At 49.3% G+C, this 22365-nt stretch overlaps 1 protein-coding gene across 2 annotated transcripts in view; it reads right to left on the reverse strand.

The window, feature by feature from the left end:
• Epn2 (epsin 2) overlaps nt 1-22365 on the reverse strand; it is an 81688-nt gene that overhangs the window by 5976 nt on the left and 53347 nt on the right. The window contains exons 4-6 of one of the 2 annotated variants that reach the window (XM_013016360.1): nt 9198-9310; nt 7580-7672; nt 6606-6780 (exon numbers count right to left, since the gene is read on the reverse strand). In XM_013016360.1, the coding sequence (XP_012871814.1) occupies nt 6606-6780; nt 7580-7672; nt 9198-9310 (381 nt within the window). Of the gene's footprint in view, nt 1-6605; nt 6781-7579; nt 7700-9197; nt 9311-22365 lie in introns of both variants that reach the window. The other variant, XM_013016359.1, reaches the window with a different exon arrangement.

Consider the following 22365-nt stretch of genomic DNA (forward strand, 5'->3'; position numbering starts at 1 on the left):
ACACCCAGCCTGGACAGAGCTGGAGCCCAAGGCTACCCCCTGGGGAGTGTGCCAGGCCAGGATGACTGGGAACAGCCCCACTGGGAAGCACCAGAGGACACAGCTGAAACCCTGCAGGCATGCCCTGTCCCACAAGGGGCTTGCAAAGGGTTCTCTAAGCCAAAATAGATTATGGTCTGGAGGCATGGCTTACATGGTAGATCTCCTATTAAGTGCAAAGCCCTGAATTGAAACCCCTGTAGGAGGGTGGTGGGGGTTGTCTTTGCTGGGTTATAGGAATTCCCAGTCATTACTAGTTTGCAAGGAATGGCTGGTGAATGTTAAGCTTTCTGTTCATATCAAGGTAATCTCTTCTAATCTGCTAATGCAGCACATCACTAGGCTTTCTGATAACTTGTCTCTTAAAGTTCTTCATGAGATGCTTTATCTTCTTTTGTGTTTTCCTATTCTTTTTGCATCACTATACATAGATATATTCACCCACTGGCCCACGTGGTGGCTAGTCTCCCAGTGGCCTCCCTGTCTGGCTTGGTGCCATGGTTCCATTGGTCTCAGAAATGAGTAGGAATGGTGGGAATGTGGCTTAGTGGTAGAGTGCTTGCCTAGCATATATGAAACCCTGGGTTCCTTTTTTTTTGTCAGTCATGGGGCTTAAACTCGGCTTGGGCACTGTCCCTCAGTTCTTCAGCTCAAGGTGAGCGCCCAACCACTTAAGCCACAGCGCCACTTCCAGTTTTCTAGTGGTTTATTGGACATAAGAATCTCATGGACTTTCCTGCCCGGGCTGGCTTTGAACAGTGATCCTCAGATCTCAGCCTCCTGAGTAGCTAGGATTACAGGCGTGAGCCACCGGTGCCCAACTGGGTTCCATTCTTTAGTACCACATAAACAGAAAAACCTGGCTCAAGTAGTAGAGTACTAGCCTTGAGCAACAGCAGCTCAGAGACAGTGCCCAGGCCTGGAGTTCAAGCCTCAAGACTGGTGAGAGAGAAAGAGGGAGAGGAGAGAGGGAGAGAAAAGGAGAGAGGGAGAGAGAGAGAGAGAAAGAGAAGGAAAATGCATCCTGTGTGACCCTAAACTTCCAATATTTGTTTTGCTGAGGTTGGCTTTTGTGTGTCAAGCACAGAATTGTTTTAAGTAGTCTGCCATAGATTTTAAGTGTCTTTCCCACCTGCAGGGAACCATACATTTATCAGCTTGTCCTCTCTGTTCTGCCCTGAGGTCCGTGCTCTGCTCCCTCTATCCTCAGCACTTCCTGGTGTCCCGTGTGGCAGGTGTACTGACAACTGTCTCAATTCCTGTCCTAGCGCAAGGTGCCAGCACTTCACCTTTGTGCTGAGAAACATTGTCACTGAATACACAGTTCTGGACTTTTGATGACTGTTTTGTGGTTGTTTCAGTACCTTTTTTCTGTTCCTCCTTGTAAGAGAGATGCTTTTACTAGGAATAGCCGTCTAGGGGACAGTGATTTTCCTTGGGCACACTACAGATGCTTTTCACTGCACTCTGCACTGCTGTGCATCTGCGGTCAGCTTCACTGTGCTCCTTCCTATGGACACCTGCATGGTACAATACTTGGCTGTGCTCTTTCCCTGGTGTTCTCTAGCTTCCTGAGGCTGAGCGTGGGTGGGAACCCACCAGGCTTCCAGGACCTGAGCAGCACTTGGCACCTGTCCAGAATTCTTGTACACCATTAGCTATTACCTTCCCAAACACCAACTCTCCGAAGAGATGCAAGCTGGACATCCTCACAACCTCCATGCTTGGCCCATCAGCTCCCCAAACACCCTGCCTGCCTGCTGCTGGGCCACTCAGCCCTCATCTTCTACCTCTCATTCCTGTGTGGATTCGCCAACACCTCTGGATCCTCTCTTCACCATCTTTACACTCACACAGTACCAAAGCTACGCATTAACCACAGGTCTCCCCTAGACTGAAATCCTAAGCCTAAGTTTCTGGACATGAGGGACATCTAGTGAGCCTGCAACCCCTTAGCTAAGGCCAAGGCTCAGAAAAAGGCCAGAGGAGGTGGCAGGAACTTGCCAATCTTAGAGAGGACCAGGGAGTACTGCCCTGAGTTCAGAGCACATTCAGCCTGATCCCTGACCCTCCATGTGGCTTCTTCACAGCCCTCAGCCACCCTCCTGGGTAGAAGGAGATTGCTTGGTTTCCATGAAGATGGACTTGCTGGCTTCCTGCCTCGGAGGCTCTGAAATGCCAAAGGGCCTCCACTAAGCCTATGAAGCCACCCGAGCCACTGTCCCAACTGCCCCTCTGTTTGGTAGACCAAACACCATTGGCAGATGCCCCAGGAGAGAAGGGCATGCCTGGCTCCTGCCTAGGCATGTTGTGGTATGTACCTGTGAGCTAGATCCGACCAGGCAGGTGCTCATCTGTAAGCTACATCCCCAACACTCTGTGGACAGTTTTCATGCCTGGAGACTCCTATCTGGACTTACATTTTCTGCTGCTGTCCCAGCCACCCCATTAGGTACTCCAGAAAAATCCATCTCCCTCTAGAAGCTTTTCTGACCCCTCACCCTGGATGTCCCACCATCCTTCAAGAAACTAAACTCAGCCCTTGCTCTGCTGTCAGCAGAGAACACCTCACCAGGGTCTTGCTCTGACCTGACCAAGGGCAAGTAGCATGGTAGAAATGGATCATCAAGAAGAAGCGAGCAAAGTACTTACCACCTGACTGTACTTATCACCTGACGTAGGTAAAGGTAGCCCCACTGTACATCACTCTAAACAAAAACAAACTTAAGCTAGGTGGCTCACGCCTGTAATCCTAGCTACTCAGAAGGCTGAGATTTGAGGCTCGCAGTTCAAAGCCAGCCCGGGCAGGAAAGCCCATGAGACTCTTACCTCCAATAAATCACTCAGAAAATGGGAAGCCTTAAGCTGAAGAGCTGAGACAGCACCCAGGCCCAGAGTTCAAGCCCCACAACCAAAAACCCAACAAACAAAAAAGAAACAAGCAGAAGTAGGATATGATGTACCAGAGAGGACAGGAAAGCTGGGGCCCCAGTGCTCTGTAGGAGTCAGGGGCGTGAATACATGTTCCCTGGCTGCTCCTGCTCACCAGCAGCTCACAGGAAGGGTACAGTGTGTACAAAGCCCACATGCCGTTGGCTGGCTGTGCCACACCTCTAATTAACAGGTGTTTCCCAGGCAAAGGCGACACAATGGCAAGCTTGGGCAACTGAGAGCCTCAGGCTGCCTCACCATCAAGTCTGGGACATTCTTTGGCTACACACACCAGGCCTAGGTACCTGGGGCCTTGCCTGCCTTGCCTCAGCTGCTTAACACAGGTTGTGTGTTCCAGCTGGACACATTCTTGGACAAGGATATTCTAAACAAACTCAGAAGCTTATGATGCTGCTTTTTTGGGTGGTTTTTGTTTTGTTTTGTTTTGGTCAGTCATGGGACTTGAATTCAGGGACTGTGTTGTCCCTGAGCTTTTCTGCTCAAGGCTAGTGCTCTACCACTTGAGCCACAGTTCCACTTCTAACTTTTAGGTGACTAGAGATAAGAGTCTCAAGGACTTCCCAGCCTAAGCTGACTTCAAACCAAGATCCTTAGACCTCAAGTCTCTTGAGCAGCTAGGATTATAGGTGTGAGCCAGCATTGCCAGCTGAACACTTTAACTCTTAAAAACATAAGCTTACTGATGGCTCATGCCTGTAATCCTAGCTATACAGGAGGCTGAAATCTGAGAACCATGGTTCTTGCCAGCCCAGGCAAGAAAGTCTGTGAGACTCTTATCTCCAATAAACCACCAGAAAACCAGAAGTGACACTGTGACTCAAGTGGTAGAGCACTCACCTTGAGCTGAAGAGCTAAGGGACAGCGCCAGGCCCAGAGTTCAAGCCCCCCAAACGACCCCCCCAAAAAAAATGGTGGAAGTGATGCTGTGGCTCAAGTGATAGAGCTCTAGCCTTGACCCAAAGAAGCTCAGGGACAACACCCAGGGCTCAGAGTTTAAGCCCCAGAACCCGGGGGCTGGGGGGAGGGGAGTTGGTGTTTCAAAGCTGGGATGTGGTACAGCACTTCCCTAGTAGTGTAAAGTGCTGAGTTCAAACTGCTATGCTGCAAAAATAAGTGTTTGGACCTTTCTGGAAGCATGGTGAATACAACAGCAGCATCAACCACAGGGAGGGCAGCGCTCTGTCCTTGGGTCAGCAGCAGGCAGAGCCTGTGGGTCAAGGCTGGCCACAGCACTTTGGATATGTGATGAAATATGTCTTTCAGTGCACACCCTGGCCGCCCCAAATCACCCACACCACCAAGAACAGACCACCTAGCCTGGGCAAGCTCTGTCAGGTTTCTACTCTGCAAGCTACTGGGCCAAATTTAGATTGTTCCAGATGAGCACGGCTCCATGAACACAGGTAGGCAGTCCTGTGGCTGGCACAGCTTTCTTTGGCTTTCTTCCAACATGGCCCCTATTCCCACGGTGGGAAAGCTGAGGGCTCAGGCCAGGGCCCAGCTGCGCCCAGGGATTCCTGCTGGCACACTGGCTCCCTCAGCAGTGGAGATGCTACAAGGCTCCACTGTGCCCTCAGCCATGACATACACCCGATAAATAAATGCTTGTTGAAAACCAAGTGAGCGAGAGGAAAGGAGGATGGGATAAAGGTTGGAAAGACAAGCAGCTTCCGGCCTCCAGCTCTGTGGGGCCATTCACAGGGAGCATGTGTCCACTAGCCCAGAGCAGACCCATGAATATGGATGGGCACAGCAGGCAGTGCACAGCCAGGAAGGGGTCATCAAGAAGCCAGGAGCACACCTGCTACTGCTGGGCAGAAAACCCACTCCGTCCTAGCCGAGGGTGGAGGATGGGCCAGGAGGGGCAAGGCGGCCAAGGCCTTCTGAATCGTGGGGCTGTGCAGCCTCCTCAGACCAGGTGGCTGCTTTGTGTGGGGGACAGCGCAGGAAGTGCCCTGCTGACCTGGCAGGCTCCCGTCTCCCTCCTCTCAGCCTTGAGCACTTCCTCCCAAGGCCACTTGGCCCAGCAGCCCCCAGTGGTAATGGCAGGGCCACGACAAATGGTGGCTTTCAAAGAAATGCTTCTTCCTTCCGGGAGGGGGGTGGGGAGGGAGTGGTGGCACAGCTCACAGTGCATGGGAAGAGGCTCTAATCATTTTAATTTATGAACTTGTCTGGGGAGTGGCCCTGAAACTGCATTGCTGGGTTTCACCAGAGGCTGAGCAGTAAACCCCGTACCGTACCATACCCTGCTGGCAGCTGCTCACTCCTGCGGTGGTCAGCCCTGCGGAGGGACTGCCTGAGAGCATGGAGGATCCCAGCACCTCTCCCCACTGAAGGCAGGAACCAGGGCTGCAGGGCTACTTTGTGGAAGGGCTACTGGGGAAATGGCAGCATTGCCACATGTGGTGCAGCCCCACCCCCCAGGGAGGCTCCCCAGCTGCGCCTCAAGGGTCCAGCCCAGTCCACCAGCCAATGGTAGGGCTGGGAAGAACTTGCTATTTTTGTCTGACAAGTCAAAGATTCCCCTTATACATGGTAGAGGTAATGTGTGGAAGCTAAGGCTCCCTCCCACCACCCAGACCACACTGCTGCCCTCAAACTCACAGCTGTCTTGCCACATGTGGCCCGGGTACCTGGCTCTGCCAGGGCCTGAGAGCAGATTTTCCAGAGAAAATGTCATGCATGGCTGTGGCCACTGAGGGAGATGTGCTACTGGGGCTTGAACTCAGGGCCTTGCATTTGCTAGGCAGGTGCTCTGCCACTCGAGCTACGTCCCCCAGATCACATGGCTACAGCTTGACAGAGGAATCATGTTTCACACTTGAAACTGAAGTCACAGCCACTGCCTGTCTCCGGCTGACCTGCTTCATACTGTCTTCATGTGTACTCAGCACAAACACAACCAGCATAACCTCCCTCAGGGCGTGGTACTTTCTGTCCTAGACAGAAAGCCCTGAGGTCAGCCACAGCCAGCAGGAATCAGATACCAAGAAGGGCCACCAAGATACCAGGCCAAGAAGCCCTGACAAAGCCTTGCCCCTCACCCAGCAACTAAGAAACTCATTTGCCAGAAACATCACCCAGAGCACACTGAGTCTGTCATGTTTATGATTCAAATCTCCAACCAGAATTTCTCTTACATTTGGTATGAAGTAAAAACCAAGAAATATTCATTTACTCTTACCTAATTAACTTAGTCTTGCTTTGCTTTAAATAACAAGAATTACAGCAAATGTATGCCCTTCTCATTAGCAGTGTGTAAGTACATCATTTCCAGCTTATTATAGCAAATTGACTTAGATACTCTATCCTGGGTACAAGCCTGAAAGAGCTGAAATGTGCCCCATAGTAGGGACACACCATTTCTGATGCATAGGGAGGAGACAGGAAGTGGACGTGCCTTCTACCAAAGCAGAAAACCATTCAAAATAGAAAGAGAATGTTGTGCCTCAGTCCCCAAGGAGGTGGATGAGTGTCCGCTGGGTGTCACTGGTGAGGACCGGATGAAACTAGGCCTCCCCAACAAACACCGAGCTGAGAGAGCATGAAGCCCTGCCCTGTCCCCAACACCCACCCAACGTGCAAGCACTGGGCCCCAAGGGAGTCTTTACCAAATGATGGCCAAGGGTCCGAAGTGCTTGTGGGAGCTGCTGACCCACCCCAAGGGTTGGTCTGTTTAGCAGATGCCCCTGGGCCCCAGGGCTCGGCTTTCTGGGCAGAAGGGCCCGAGCTAGGAAGGGCATCCATTAAATCCAGCAGGGTGGTCTGCTGTGGGTGGGAGCCAAGCTGTTAAGACAAAGAGAAGGGATAGTTTCAGTTTGTTTAGAGGCACAGCAAATACCATGCAGTAACTAACTTCTGAAAGGTCTCTGGGGAAGGGTCGTAAAGAGATTTGGGGTTGAGCTATCCTGTCCCCAGTCTCATCCTCATAGTTCTACCAATGGTCCCACTGCTCGTAGACCCCACAGCCTCTAGAGTCCTTAGAGCTGCCAGACTCTTTTAGGATAATGTTGGTCTTTACCTGACCTATGAGATGCGCTTGCTCCAGAACACCAGCCTCCTGCATCCCCTTGTCTCTCCAGCTGCCAGCGACTACGAGTGTAAAGGGCCTCTGCCCTGTGGACCTGGGACATCTAAATGGGGAGGCCACCAGAGCCATGGACTCTGCTGGGAAGCAGGGGTCCCCATCTCCTGACAGGGTGCCGCTAGTTTGTCAGGGCCAAAGCTGTATTCTGTCTTCTCCATGTCAAAGTGGGATGCTTGGCAGAGTAGGACGGTGTGGACGATGGAGACCAGCACCCCAGAGGCTTGCGCTGACACAGGAAATGATCCCTCAGCACTGCCTTTTAGCTTAATTAATGGCTGCCATCAGCCCATAACCCTCACTTTACAGATGAAGGGATAAGACACAGGGACGCGCCAGTGTTGGCTGTTGGTTTAGATGTGCTCCACTCCTGACCACCGCAGGTGTGCAGCTGATGGCTGAGGGCTGAGCCTACTGGGAGATCTTATATGGGGTTAGGGAAGCTCTGGTGGCAACAACCACAGGGCAGCCTTCAACACTTCCCTTCTAACAAACTCATACCTCTTTCTTTTTGGGAACTTTAACTGTGTCTCTCCGGCTTTCTTCCAGGGCCATCTGCAATCTGAGGTCATCACCCCGCCTGAGGCGCTCTTCCTGTGGAGGGACAATGCGAGCTGGAGGCTGAGGGTAATGGTAACAACATCACAGCAGGACACAAAGCCGTGCTGGCCAGCAACAGGAAATGCACACTAGCATGCCATATTTCAAAGGAGGACTTCAAATCCTCGGAAACAGTGACTTTCCAATCCCCAGGGTGTTTTGAGACAGACCCTCCCTTGTGGTGCTGCCTGTAACTCCAACCCCTGGGGTCGTGCAGGGAGACCCCCTCAGGCACCACTGAACTGGGGAAAGAGAATGCTTCATCGAAAACAGTTCCCCTCCCCCGCACCCGCACCCCCCCTCCCCTGACAAAATAAACATGGCTTTATAATCCTTTCTATTTATAGAAGCAGTGTGTCTCCTTATAAAACATAAATCTGACAACTCAGGAAGCAATGAGACTGGAAATCTCAGCTCATTCTGCTTTCCACTGTGGATGCTCCCAGAAAATAACTAACTGGATAGTTGGTTCTATGATTCCTACCAGAAATGACTCATATTTATTTAAGGCACTCAAAAGACAGGGCTGCCCTCACTTTTATGTAATGATTAATTACAATCATTCCTTGTGTCTACTTCTTAAACTACTAAAAAGAGCTCCAGACATCTGCCTGCCGGGTGCTTCTCAGTGAACCCTCGCGCCAGCACCTGCCTCCCGGGCGTGACCACAGAGCCATGTACCTCCATGGACAGGCTTCAGAGCTGCATGCCCTCTACTGTGTAGACAGAGGCCATAGCAGATGCTATCCACTGTCACTGAGCTTGAGGAAATTTCAGTTCCAGACATACCAACAATGCCAGACAAACCTCCCTGCCTTTCTCTCTGAATGTTTAACTTCGAAATTATAGAAAGCTGCCCAGCATCCGCTCTATGCACCCATTTGATGACTACAACCCAAGACATGACAATCTCTAAGACCCCTCCACCCTCATTTGAAAGCAATGCATGCTTATTCAAGAAAAACAGGCCTGGTACCGGTAGCTCATGCCTGTAATCCTAGCTACTCAGAAGGCTGAGATCTGAGGATCACTCAAAGCCAGCCAGGGCAGGAAAGCCTGTGGAGACTCTCATCGCCAATAGCTGGAAGTGGACTGTGGCTCAACATGGTAGGGCTCTAGCCTTGAGCACAAAATCTCAAGGACAGTCACTAGGTCCCGAATTCAAGTCCCAGATGGCCCGAGTCCTTTGTAGTTAACATTTATAGTAAATTTCAAGGAATGTATCATAGTTAATCATTACACAGAAAGATTAGATAGATAAATGGCTTGCTGCAGAAGCATTCTGGAAATCACCTGTTGACAGACTCTTCCCTTAGCAGTGACATTCCTAGAAACCTTTCCTTAATGTAACCTAGCTTGGGCTTCCTTCTGGGCTCAGACTGGGGGAGATGGAGAAGAGAATACACTTGAGGCCACTGGAAGTGAACTCTGCAGGCACATCTGCATGTCACTGTCCTCCCTAGGACCCAAGCCCTGCCCAACCCACAACAATGCACATCCTCCCCTTAGGGACACTGACCTGCTCAGCCACTTCTCTGCTCATGGCAAGCGCCAGCTGCAGCTGCAGCTCCTCTTCTCCACTCGTCTGTGGCCGGGCCTGCTCCAGCTCAGAGGACACCCGTGGGGAGGTGGCTGCAGGAAGAAGACAAAGTCACTACATGCAAAGACAGGTGGTCCCTCTCATCCTTATCAGTTCTCTGGTCAGACCATCCCATTCTCATCTCAAGCCCGTGGGGCCCAGCTACAGCCCAGTGGTACAGGCAGACAGGAATGAGCTAGAGATGCTCCAAGGTTAAACTCTAGTGCCAGTCAAACATGGCTTCACAACTACATGAGGCAAATAGGCCAACCAAGAGAAAACCCCTTGGGTATGCAAACCCCAGCAGGCAGCTAGGCCTCAAGAGGACCGGAACTTCAGTCTTCTCTGCAGTGAGCAGAGAAGCTCCAAAGTGAGGGACCAACTCAGAGTCCCAGGGCAGAGATCTGAAAGAGCTGCACCAAAAAAAATATCCTGTAGCTGGGTGCAGAGCACCAGAGGCCGAGGACTCAGTTTGAGACACACCAACATTTGAGAGTTGCACTTAGTGTGCTATAAGGATTGGGGAACATGAAGCCCATCCATTTCTGTAGGGATTCTGAAGTTTGGTTTCGTCACATTGGACACAGGTATAAACATTTTTTTTTTCTGTATTAGCTAACTTGAACACTTATAGGCAGCTCCGGGACAGTTTTACTTTGCTTTTCCCTTAAGGATGATATAAATGCCTAGCTGGATGTAACAGACCCAAAATGAGGGAGTCTTTACATCCCAGGGCTCATAGAACCAAAGGATGCTTGTGGATGAAGGGACTCTGGATGACTGCAATTAGCTGTCAAGTGTAGGGAGTACAAGTTAGTGTCCATAGCTTCTCTAAAATCTTCAGGGCTTCCCTCCGATGGAAACCCTGCTTCAAGCCTTTGGGCTCCCCTGCAGCTCAGCTCACCACCACCTCCTGCTTCAGCACACACAGCTCAGCCTGCTGAGCTGGCCATCCAGGATAGCCCCATCCTCAGCTAGAGCAGACTCTCCCCTTCCTTCACTGCCTCACTATAGATAGGTGGATGACAAGATGCACAGATGGTGATCGATAGACAGATGGAGAATTCACAACTCAGGTGTAGTTCACAATTCAGGTGTAGTTGTTTTCAAATATCCTAACTGTGTGTTAATTTGCTTTTTTCTTTCAAAACTACCAGAATATGCTCATCTAAATGCTGCTTTTGCATATCCAAGCTAAATTTGCTTCCTAGAATCTGCCTCCTTGGGATAAAGTTAAAGGTCTGAAAGCCAAAGGACTCCTGACAAAGAAAGGGCCCTGGCTATGGTGAACAAGACAGAAGAGGCCTAAATGCAATCTGGATCACAGAGGTGACAGAGCCACAGCTAACCAAGTAGAACACTTGCCTAGCATAGGCAACTGCCTCATGTCTCTCCTCTCACTGGCATGGGAAAGGTCAAAATAATAAATAAATCAGTCCAGGTGCTGGTGGGTCATGCCTGTAATCCTGGCTACTAGGAGGCTAAGATCTGAGGATCACAGTTCAAAGGCAGCCAGGCAGGAAAGTCTGTGAGACTCTTATCTCCAATTAACCACCAGAAAACCAGAAGTTGTGCTGTGGCTCAAGTGATAAAGCACTAGCCTTGAACTGAAGAGCTGAGGGACAGCTTCTAGACCCAGAGTTCAAGCCCCATGAACACCACCACCAACAACAAAAAAGTCGGAAGTGAGGCTATGGCTCAAGTGATAGAGCTCTAGCCTTGATCCAAAGCAGCTCAGGAAAGCACCAGGCCCAGAGTTCAAGCACCATGACAATAAACAAACAAACAAAGCAAACAAATAAATGTTGTGATTATAAAACACATACAGATACTCCTGGTCCTGAGGCTTGAGCTCAAGAGTCTGGACTCTGGCCCAAAACCTCTCTGTGCTCAAGGCTTGTGCTTTACCACTTGAGCCATGGCACAACTTCTAGTTTTTCTGTTTATGTGGTACTGAGGAATCAAATCCAGGGCTTCATGCATGCTAGGCAAACACTCTACCTTCTAAGCCCCATTCCCAGCCCCACATGCTTCTCTTAAAAAAAAATAAAAACAAAAACACAAATCTCAACCTAGGGCTGAGGGTGTGGTAGAGTATCTATCTGGCAAGCAACCAGGCCCCGAGTTCAATCCCTAGTACCACCAAAAAGCAAGCAAAATACCTCATTCTAGTTCATTACTCCAATTACATTTTTAAAAGTATTTCTCTAGAAATAGAGCTGGATTGTCAGGAAATATATCCTCCAACCCTCCCCCCCAAAAAACCATTCATACATATATATTTTGGTTGTTTTTGTTCCCAAACTCACCAGTGTCAATCAGAATGCTCAAGTCTTGGCTTTTTTTTTTTTTTTTTGGTGCTCAAACAGCAAAGATGCCACCATCTAGGCTGGAGGGGACCAAGGAAGAGGAACAGTTCTGTCTCACTGGGAGACTCTTGCCCTCTGCTCTCTGATGATAAACAATCTGGGGCTTCGCTTACAAGTCCCTTGGTTTTAGAGCAGATATAGCAACTGACACCCTCTGTTTATGACCAAAGGGAAATCAGTAGTGAATAAAGGAGAGGGTCCCGTTTTAACACCCCCCCCAAAAAAAAGAGTGCTCAAGAAGGACTCCTGTCCTAGCAGGGAAAAGGCTGCTCTTTGGCCACACATCCACAGGGGCTGTGATTCAAACCAAGCAGTGATGAATGGCTAAGGCTCAGAACAGACCTGCTGTATACAGCAGAGCCTCCCTTGTTCTCTGAGCTGTTCAGCACACCTGCAAGGCCAGACTGGCTCCAAATGCAAATGCTCACTCTGCCATCACGGACGCAGTAAGAATGATGCATGGGCCCATGCATGCGGAAACAGCTCACCACATCAATGTGGAGATTCAAGACAAAGGGTATTTCCCCTGCATGCTGCGGTTTCTATGAACAGATATATACAGCTCGCAATTGCACAGGTGGCAGAACTCACAGCCACCACCCTTGCCTCCCAGCTGAGCTCCACACAGCGGGCCTTGGCTTCGAGGGAGAATTCCAGCAGACACTCTCGCCCCAGTGACAGCATCTCAGCCCCACAAAGGGCTTCTTATGCTTAGGCACATGACAGAGAACACAAATGTCCTTGTGAGACCGGCCTGAATGGGCCCTGTGACCACCTGAATCTGGTCCTGGCCCTGTTCTGAGGAGCTGAAGAAAAAGGCAACCAACTGCCTAAAAGACAGGCCACTCTCACTGCTGTGGCCACTGTTAGTGGCTTCCTGCTCTAGCCACCCTCTAGAGGGGAAGGCAGTAATGGCTGGTTTAAGCTAACTACTAAACTACTAAATGCCTTCCTGATAAAACCTTCTCCTACCCACACAGGTGTCTATTAGTCCAACTTGAAGAAAGAGTTCCAGGTCTTCGCCTCCACCAAAGGCCAAAAGCATAACCATGGCGGGGGGGGGGGGGAGGGGAGGAACCTCACTTTTATTCCCTCCAGATTGCTGTCAGACATTTTCCACAAAATTCATTGTAACAGGTAGACCAAAGGATCCTCCAGCTCAGGAGAACAGGGGTTCTGATCCTGGTTCCCTCTGTCACTACTGTTCTACCTACTCCATCAACCGTCTAGACAGGCCCTGGGACCTAGACCTCCTTTCCAAACATACTGCTCCAAACATGGAGATGTTTCAGAGGGAGGAAATCCTCTGGTCAATTTCATCTGAAAGAAGGTGGTGAAGTAGTGGAGTTGATTGAAAAACAGGAAACCATTTCTTACCAATCAGTTACATTTTGTCATTTTCCTAGAAAGCGCTGCAGCTGCAGCAGCACCAGCCAGCCACATAAATGCTGACTGAAGGCATCTACTGCGTGAGGTGCCGTGATGAGTGCAGGACCCAGCTGGCCCACCCATGGGGAGCTCGAGGTTACCCCAGCCAGAACCCTCTCCTCCATTCCGGGCCCACAACTCTCTTGAGCATCCTTGCTCTCCAAATCACCCAGCAAAGACTAACCATTTCAGGCCTCTATTGAACATCCCTGGGGCTCCAGTATGGCTGGTCTCTGTTCTATTTCTGCCTAGTTTTCTTTAGGAAAGGAGAGAAGCCCACACTAGGACCAAAACCAGCTCAGGGTCAGCTTCCTTCATCATGCAAGTTCCTTCCTCATTACTAAGCTGTGAGGAAATGCTTACTGAGGCTTCCTCAGTAATGTGGTGACATATTACTGTGGTTCTCCAGGCCATGTCCAGAATCAGCACCCAGTCTGGCCATCAGAAAGAAGCTCACCAGAAGCTCAGGCAGCGTTAAAGCTTCTCAACATAGTGGCCCTCCATCCAGGTCTCTGCTTCCTCATAGCAAACAACAATCAGGAAGGGTTCCTTTTAGTTGAGTAAGGAGAATTAGGAGAAAATAAAGATCAGCTCACCCCCCCCCAAGGATATTAAAAAAGGGAACAAAAATAAATACATGGAGCCAGGTCAGAGAGGAATAAGATGAGACCTACACCAAAACAAGATCACAGGCAGTTTTGCTCTCTCACAGGCTGTGGCCACATCTTGACAGGTGGCCAAGCCAGTACCCCCAGTGGTAGGATGGCCACCTACCTGTTGACATCACACCATCACCCAGAACTGTCCCAGCAATGTGCTGAGACTCATGGAATCAGGCTCTGGATGTGATCCCCAGGTCACAATGAGTCCAAGGTGAGGAATGGGCTGAACAAAGCAAGCAGCAGCAGAGAGACAAACCCAGGCGAGGGCCACCCTGCTGGACAACCTGCTTGGTGCATCCAGGGGGGAGGAGAGGGGACACATAGCAGGGGCAGGACCCCCAGGAAACATGTGGTCCTGGATCCCTGGGCAAGATACTTTGAGGACAACTGACAAAGTCTAAATTTGGCAATTGCTGATTATGTGACTCCCCAGGAAGACAGACATCCTTGAGGTTAAGGGGTGGTATGTGATGACACTCATGACTTAATACTTCAGCATAAAAGGCGGGGGGAGGGGGGACAAGCGTCTCTTGTCCTGCCCTTCCCCCCAACACTTCCCAGAGGAAGCAGCTGCTCACGGTTTCTTGCAATTTCACCAAAAGAGCTTTCTACCGCATGTTCTGCGTGGGTGAGCTTCCCTTCCTGGTACTTGCTCTCAGGGAATGGCTATGTCTATTCCCTCCCAGGGTGCTGCTCCCTGCCTGATCTAAGCTGAGTATCCTCAGCCTCCAAAAGTACAGCCCAAAGCCCTGTGGCTCAGGTCTGGGCCCTGCACTTGTTTTATTTTTTGTCAGTGGTAGGGCTTTAACTCAGGGACAGTGTCTTTGTGCCCAAGACTAACAGTCTACCATTTAAGCCAGAGTTACTTCCAGTTTTTTGGTTAACTGGAAATAAGAGTCTCACAGGAACTTTTCTGCCCAGGCTGGCTTTGAACTGAAATCCTCAGATTTTAGCCTCCTAAGTAGCTAGAAGTACAGGCATGAGCCACTGGCACCTGGCCCTGTACTTCTTAATAAGACCTTGGCCTAGGAGATCAAACACACTTTACCTGTTTTCTCGTCCAAAGAATGGAGATAAGTCCCTACCTCCTGGGCTTGCTGGGAGAGCCAACTGCGTTACCATGAGAACAGCATATAACGTGTACAATGTTCACAGGTCTCTCATTAATTCTCAGTTTACACAGACCATGACTGGTCTTGGAGGGCAGTGACTTGCCCAAAGCTTGGTGAGAGATTCAATCTGATCCTTTTTGTGACACACACACACAGTGTTGAGAGAACAGGAACCAGGGTCTTGTGCTTGTACAGCATATACTCTACCACTAAGCTCTACCCCCAACCCTATGAACCCCTTCAACAGATAAGGGCTAAGGAGAGTGAGGAACTTCTGCTCTAGGTTCCCCTGGGACACATGAAGGAAAAGCCTGATGGCTCAGGCTTTCCAAAGTGCTTTAGGAGGGTCTAAGCAGTCCAGCCATACCCTCTGACCCAGCTGGGGAGCAGTAGCGGGAACTAGAGCCAGACAGTGGCTTCCAAACATAGTCTTGAGTGGTGGGATGCTAGGTACATTTAACTGAGACTCCACGGTATCTGGCAATTCCCAAACCACTTGGTCTGAGGCCATGAGAGGCCATCAAAAGTCCCGCTGGTCCTAGCTACAACCCAGCAGCCATGCAGGAGACCTCATGGGGTAGGGTGCTGCTGCCCAGTACAGTCCCAGTACTTTTGGCACTTTCTCTGACCACAGGCTGTGGGTAGAATTGGGTCCCCTCCAAATATATTTAAGTCTTTACTCCTTGAATGTGGCTTTACTTGTAACTAGAGCCCATGCCAAGGTAATTAGCTAAAAAGAGATCCCAAGGTTTTGCATAAACAAGGAGAACAAGCCAGGGGAAATGGAGGCAGAGATTTGGAATGATGTGGCTGCCAGTCACCAGAGGGAGGGAGGGAGAGAGGGAGAGAGGATTCCCGTTAGGTTTCAGAGGGGCCCTGGCCCTGCTGATACCTTGATCTTAAGACTTCTGGCCTCCAGAATGGTTGAGACAATCCATTTCTGTGCCCTAAGCATATGGAGGTGGAACTTCATTGCAGTGGCCCGAGAAGCTCAGCAGCAGCCCAAAGCCTCTTCTGGTATGCACCTCAAGGCACTCACAGAGTATGCCAGGCTGATGTGGAACAGAGTGCCTTGTCCCCTGGTGCTACCTCATGGGCTGTGCTCACAATCCCACATTCCCAAGACACCTGTTACACTAACCTCTAGTCCTTTGTCTTCCCAGCCTGCTCCCTTAGACTGCAGCTCTCAGATGGGAAAGACAAGTCCTTGTCCCTAAATGTCATTTCTAGCAACACTCTCACAAATGCACCTTCACTGCTATGCTACCTGGACAGTCTTTTAGCCTCCATGGGGTAAGGGGCAGGGAATGGTCAGACTCCAGGCAGCTAGAGCAGGCGCAGCACACACAGGGCACACCCCCCCACACACAGGGCACCCACACAGTGCCTGTCTTCTCAGCCATCATTATCTCTGGCCGCAGTCTACACTGGTGATCAGCTCACAGCCAGCCACCTTCCACTCTGGCTGTTGAAGAAGGCAGGGGCTGCACCAGCTTGCTCCTGGTACCCAGCAGACACTCCCATCTCTATGGGCTCCGCTTCAAGTTTATTTTCCAGTGTAACAAACAATGGCTGTAATTTCTTCACCTCCATTCAGTTTATAGACAAGGAAGCTGAAGGTGGGAAGGAAAGCAGAGCCTAGTCAGTTGTACAGAGCTGCAAAGGGAGATGGGGGGGGGGGGGTAAAACAGAGACAAAAGACAGTCCTTCTATTTGTCCACATGATTCAAAATCCACCCTCAGCTGAATAACAAGTGTTTGGGCTATTCTCTGGGACTATAGACTAAACCCTTTCCCTTGCAGATTCCCAGCTTGTTGAACGGAGCAGGGAGGATTCAACCAAAATATTAAGCACTCTTCCCTATGCGCAGGTAACAAAGGCACAGTCTGTCCCTCCCTGGCAGAGCTGGGATGTGGGCCTCACAGTGCCTGGGAGCAGTGGTAGGGAAGAGATGTCCCCCCCACACAAACCTGGGGGCCCAGCAATCCCAGAAGGAGCCAGGGTGGGAAAGGGCCCACAGGGCCCACAGGGTGCTAGCAAGGTTAGCACCCAAGCTTGTGAGCATACACTAAGAAAGAACTTCAAAGAAACACTTTCTCTCTTGTTCAATTCAATCATAAATTGGCTCCAGTGGCTCACACCTGTAAGTAATCCTAGCTACTCAAAGAGGCTGAGATCTGAGGATCACAGTTCAAAGCCAGGAAAGTCTGTATCTTACTTCTAATTGAAAGCCAGAAGTGGAGCTGTGACTCAAGTGATAACGTACTAGCTTTGAACAAAAAGAGCTTAGGGACAGTGCCTAGGCCCTGAGTTCCAGGACTGGTCCCAGCATAGGGACGGAGAGAGGGCGGGGGGAGGGGGGGTAGAGACAGAGAGGGAAGAGAAAATAAATGAAAAAGTCTGAACTATGGCATACTTTTGGTCCCGAGCATTTTGAATAGGAGACAGTCAAACTGTTTGTTTTGTTTGTGGTACTAGGATTTGAATTCAGGGCTTCACACTTTCTAGATATGTGCTCAACTGTTTGAGCCATACCTCTAGCTCTTTTGGCTCTAATTATTTCTAAGTTAGGGTCTCAGTTTTTGCCTGGGCCAGACTGAACCATGATTCTCCTATTTACACTTCCCATAGTAACCAGGATAAAAGACAGGTGCTACCATCCCAGCTTTTTCTGCTAAGGTGGAATTTTTGCTTGCTTTTTTTTTTGCACCTGCGTTGGCCTGCCTGGCCAGGATGGCAGGCACATACCATTGTGCCTAGCTATTGGTTGAGTACCAATGGCTCACCTGTACCAATGGCTCACTGAGTACCAATGGCTCACCTGTAATCCTAGCTACTCAGGAGGCTGAAATCTGAGGATCACAGTTTAAAGCCAGCCTGGGCAGGAAAGGCTGTGAAACTCTTACTTCCAATCAACTATGGATCAAGTGGTAGAGCACTAGCCTTGAGCTGAAAAGCTAAGTGACAGTGCTCAGGCCCAGAGTTCAAGCCCCATGACCAACCAAAACAAACAAACAAAAAAAACAACCTTCTTCTCTGCCTGGCTTCAAACCACGATCTATCCTCCTGACCTCCACCACCTACACAACCAGGATTACAGATTATAGATGTGAGCCCACTGGTGCCTGGCTTTCAACTTGTACTTCAAAACAGGAACTCATTTTCTAAAACAAGCTTTGTTTTTATTCTGATAGCAATTTCCATCTATTACATTGGTGGCGACAGTTAAGAAAATCACAGTGCCTCTCGTGGGCCCATGGCGATCAGCTAAGTACTCTCTCCAACTACTGGGGTGCACTCTGGAAAAAGGCAGTAATGTTCCTATACATTTTCCATTAATCTCACTGCTGGTACAAACAAATTCTAGTACAAAGAATCCTTTAAAAAATAAAAACTTCGGGCTGGGAAGGTGGCTCAGTGGTAGAGCGCTTGCCTTGCATGCTCAAGGCCCTGGGTTCGACTCCTCAGCACCACATAAGCAAAAAGAAAAAAGCCGGAAGTGGCGCTGTGGCTCAAGTGGTAGAGTGCTAGCCTTGAGCTGAAGGGCTGAGGGACAGCGCCCAGGCCCAGAGTTCAGGCCCCACAACTGGACCCCAAAAAAATAAAAATAAAAACTTCTTGCACAAAAAAAGTTTACTACAGCATTGTTACATCATTGAGAACGTGACAATAACTGCAGTAACAATGAATAATCCAGTTGTGGAGCATTTCCAAGGCGCAGGAGCATGGGAAGTGCACGTGTTAGCATATGTAACTACGCCTTAACGCGGGACAGAAGTACTATGTTTGTGTCCATTTCACCAGGGGAAAAGTCATCTGCCAAGGCTTAGCTTTAAAACTAAGTGTTAAGGGCTGGGAAGGTGGCTCAGTGGTAGAGTGCTTGCCTTGCATGCATGAGGCCCTGGGTTTGATTCCTCAGTACCACATAAGCAGAAAAAGCCAGAAGTGACACCATGGCTCAAGTGGTAGTCTTGAGCTGAAGAGCTGAGGGACAGCACCCAGGCCCAGAGTTCAGGCCCCACCACTGACAAAAAATAAAATAAAAAACTAAGTGTTAGCTGGACAGCAGCACAGAAAATGCATATAGCTAGTACACACAATCAGACCATAAACCAGTAACTGTCTTACTTCAGTGACCAAGTGCATGGGGAGGTGGAGCACTGCTCTTCACTTAGTGCCCATCCCCACCACCAGCTAACCTAGGGCCTCCCTCCTACACAAGGGTAACCAAAGAGCTAAGGCTTAGACCAGCCCAGTGGGATCCTAACCTGCCGTAGAAGCCACAGTAAGCACTCTATAGATGCATCTGCCTGTCCTATCCTGGGCCCACTAGAAAGTGTCAGCCACCTTCTGATAGCCTTAAAAGCATAGTGCTGGCCCTGACACACAGCAGGGCAAAAAGTGAGCAAGTGAACCCATCCATGGTACTGTTACTGATCCACTTCTGGCTTTTTCGTTTTCTTGGTAGTTCACTGGAGATAAGAGTCAGACTTTCCTGCCTGGACTGGCTTTGAACCATGATGCTCAGATCTCAGCCTCCTGAGTAGTTAGGATTACAGGCGTGAGCCATAGGTGCATGACAGACTTTTGTCATGTTATTGTTCCCTAAACAATAGAGTAAGGTAGCCATGCATAAGCCATGCATAACATTTATACCACTGAGTATTATAGAGCATCTAAAGGTGAAACAGAAGATAGGTTAGGTCCTAGGCTTGGGTCCTACGCACATACTGCACCATTTTTCATAAGAGACTTGATTTGGGAGTCCTCTTGGGGAACACCACCAACTCCAGACTCATGTATTGAGGCTACTCAGGCACCAGCTCCAGTGTTTTAACAGTGTGAACTGCTAAAAGGTTTACCAGTTCTGTTAAGGAGGAAGCAGAGAAAATGCTTCAGTTACAATTTTGGAGGACAGAGAGCAGCCAGAGGTATGTTTACAGTGCCACCAAGGGCAGATGTTCACCAGGAAGAAGCACACCAAGTGTGTGACAGCTATCTACAATGAGATAACAGATAATGCTGTCTTCTCTTCCCCTGCCTACTCCACATCAGCACAAAATGGCCATCCATTACTGTACAATGAGGACCAAGTCCACTTACTTCACCACACTGCGCTCCCTCCATTAGACCTGGAAAGGCAATCACTGAAGCAGCCCACATGGAGACTGTGAGCAAAGGACAGACTAAGAGTGGAGCATTATCTGCTGCCTGTAACTTTCCAGGGCAAACCCTTCAACTCAATAAAGCTTGGCCTGAATCACCCTTCCCACCCCCCCCCACACACACCTTGGGCACACTTGCAGCCTGGCGGCACCCTGCAATCACCCATCACAGGGACAGAGACATGCCCAGAAGTGTGGCCAGGCTTTGTGACATTAAGGAATATTTAGAAGTTCCTCGGAAGCTAGCTTTGGAGCTAGTAGCACAGGGCAAAGAGAAATGACAAAAAAATATTTTTTTTCTGAACAATAACAAGTATGAATCATCCTATTGCTGAACTCAACCGTAAACTATGTGGAAACCACACAAACGCAACTGAATGCCATCACCAGGGCTGAAGCGACACCGCTAAATGTTTATGAGGACATCACAGAGTAAACTGACACATCTACACAATACAGCCTACACACCCCTTAGTTCCACAGGATTGCCCACTGCTGCTAGGCAACAGACCTGTACAGCCAGCCCATCACTGTGGTCAACACTCCAGACATCATCGCATTTGTATACCTAAACATATCTAAATAGTCAAAAGGTGCAATAAAAAGACTGGGTAAGGACTGGCACCAGTGGCTCATACCTGTAATCCTAGCAACTCAGGAGGCAAAGATTCGGTTCCAGGCCAGCTCAGGCAAGAATAGTTCATACGACCCCATTACAACAAAAAAAGCTTGGCATAAGTAATATATGTCTGTCAACCCAGCTACCACAGAAAGTATGAATAAGGAAGGTTGCAATCCAAGCAAAAAGCCAGATCCTATCTCAAAAGTAACCAGAGAGCCAGGTGCCGGTGGCTCATACCTGTAATCCTAGCTACTCTGGAAGCTGAGATCTGAGGACTGTAGTTCAAAGTCATGAATATCTGTGAGACTCTTATCTCCAATTAACTATCAGAAAACAAAGTGGTGCTGTGGCTCAAGTTGTAGAGCGCTAGCCTTGAGCTGAAGAGCTCAGGGACAGCACCCAGGCCCAGAGTTCAAGACCCAGAACTGACAAAAAAAAAAAAAAAAGTAACCAGAGCACATGGCTCAAGAAGTAGAGTAACCACCTAGTAAGTGTCAAGTCCCAAGTTCAAATCCAGTACTACTGCCCAGAAAAGGAAAGGAAAAAGAAAATTACTAGATGAGGGTTTGGAGGTATGGTTTGGTAGTGCGCTTAAGCATGCACACACCCTGAAATGTCTCCCCAGCATTGACAAGACACTGAAACTGCTACGTCATAGAAATTATTCAGTTCTAATAATAAAATATGGGGGCCTACCATATGTGATCTGTCATTGACCAAATCATCACTGTAAAAGCCTTCAATATATATCTTTTTTTTTCTTCCTTTTTTTAGGCCCAAGAACAGGACTCAACGTCAGTACCTGACACTTTTGCTCACTGGCTGGCATTCTACCAGCTGAGCCAAACTCCAACTCTCAAAATGTATTTTCAAAAGACTAACACTGGCCAGGTGCCGGTGGCTCACACCTATAATCCTAGCTACTCAGGAGGCTGAGATCTGAAGATCTCGGTTCAAAGCCAGCCCAGGCAGGAAAGACCGTGAGACTCTTATCTCCAATAAACCACTCAGGAAACCGGAAGTGGCACTGTGGCTCAAGTGGTAGAGTGCTAGCCTTGAGCTGAAGACCTGAGGGACAGCACCCAGGCCTAGAGTTCAAGCGAAAGAAAGAAAGAAAGAAAGAAAGAAAGAAAGAAAGAAAGAAAGAAAGAAAGAAAGAAAGAAAGAAAGAAAGAAAGAAAGAAAGAAAGAAAGAAAGAAAGAAAGAAAGAAAGAAAGAAAGAAAGAAAGAAAGAAAGAGAAGGAAGGAAGGAAGGAAGGAAGGAAGGAAGGAAGGAAGGAAGGAAGGAGAAAGAAAGGACTAACACTGGGGCTGGGAAGGTAGCTCAGCGGTAGAGTGCTTGCCTCGCATGTATGAGGCCCTGGGTTTGATTCCTCAGCACCACATAAACAGAAAAAGCCAGAAGTAGCACTATGGTTCAAGTGGTAGAGTGCTTGCCTTGAGCTGAAGAGCTCAGGGACAGTGCCCAAGCCCAGAGTTCAAGCCTCACAACCCACAAAAACAAAAAAACTAACACTGAGGGCTAGGAAGATAGCTCAGTGGTAGAGTGCATGCATTTCATGCATGAGGCCCTGAGTTGTATTCCTCAGCACCACATAAGCAGAAGAAGCTGGAAGTGGCACTATGGCTCAAGTGGTAGAGCACTAGCCTTGGGCTGAAGAGCTGAGGGACAGCGCCCAGGCCCAGAGTTCAGGCCCCAGAACAGACAAAAAAAAAAAAAAAAATCGTGTCCAGAGTTGACACCACAA

The sequence above is a fragment of the Dipodomys ordii genome, unplaced genomic scaffold, assembly GCF_000151885.1.
Source record: "Dipodomys ordii isolate 6190 unplaced genomic scaffold, Dord_2.0 Scaffold31, whole genome shotgun sequence".
Classification (NCBI taxonomy): Eukaryota; Metazoa; Chordata; class Mammalia; order Rodentia; family Heteromyidae; genus Dipodomys; species Dipodomys ordii.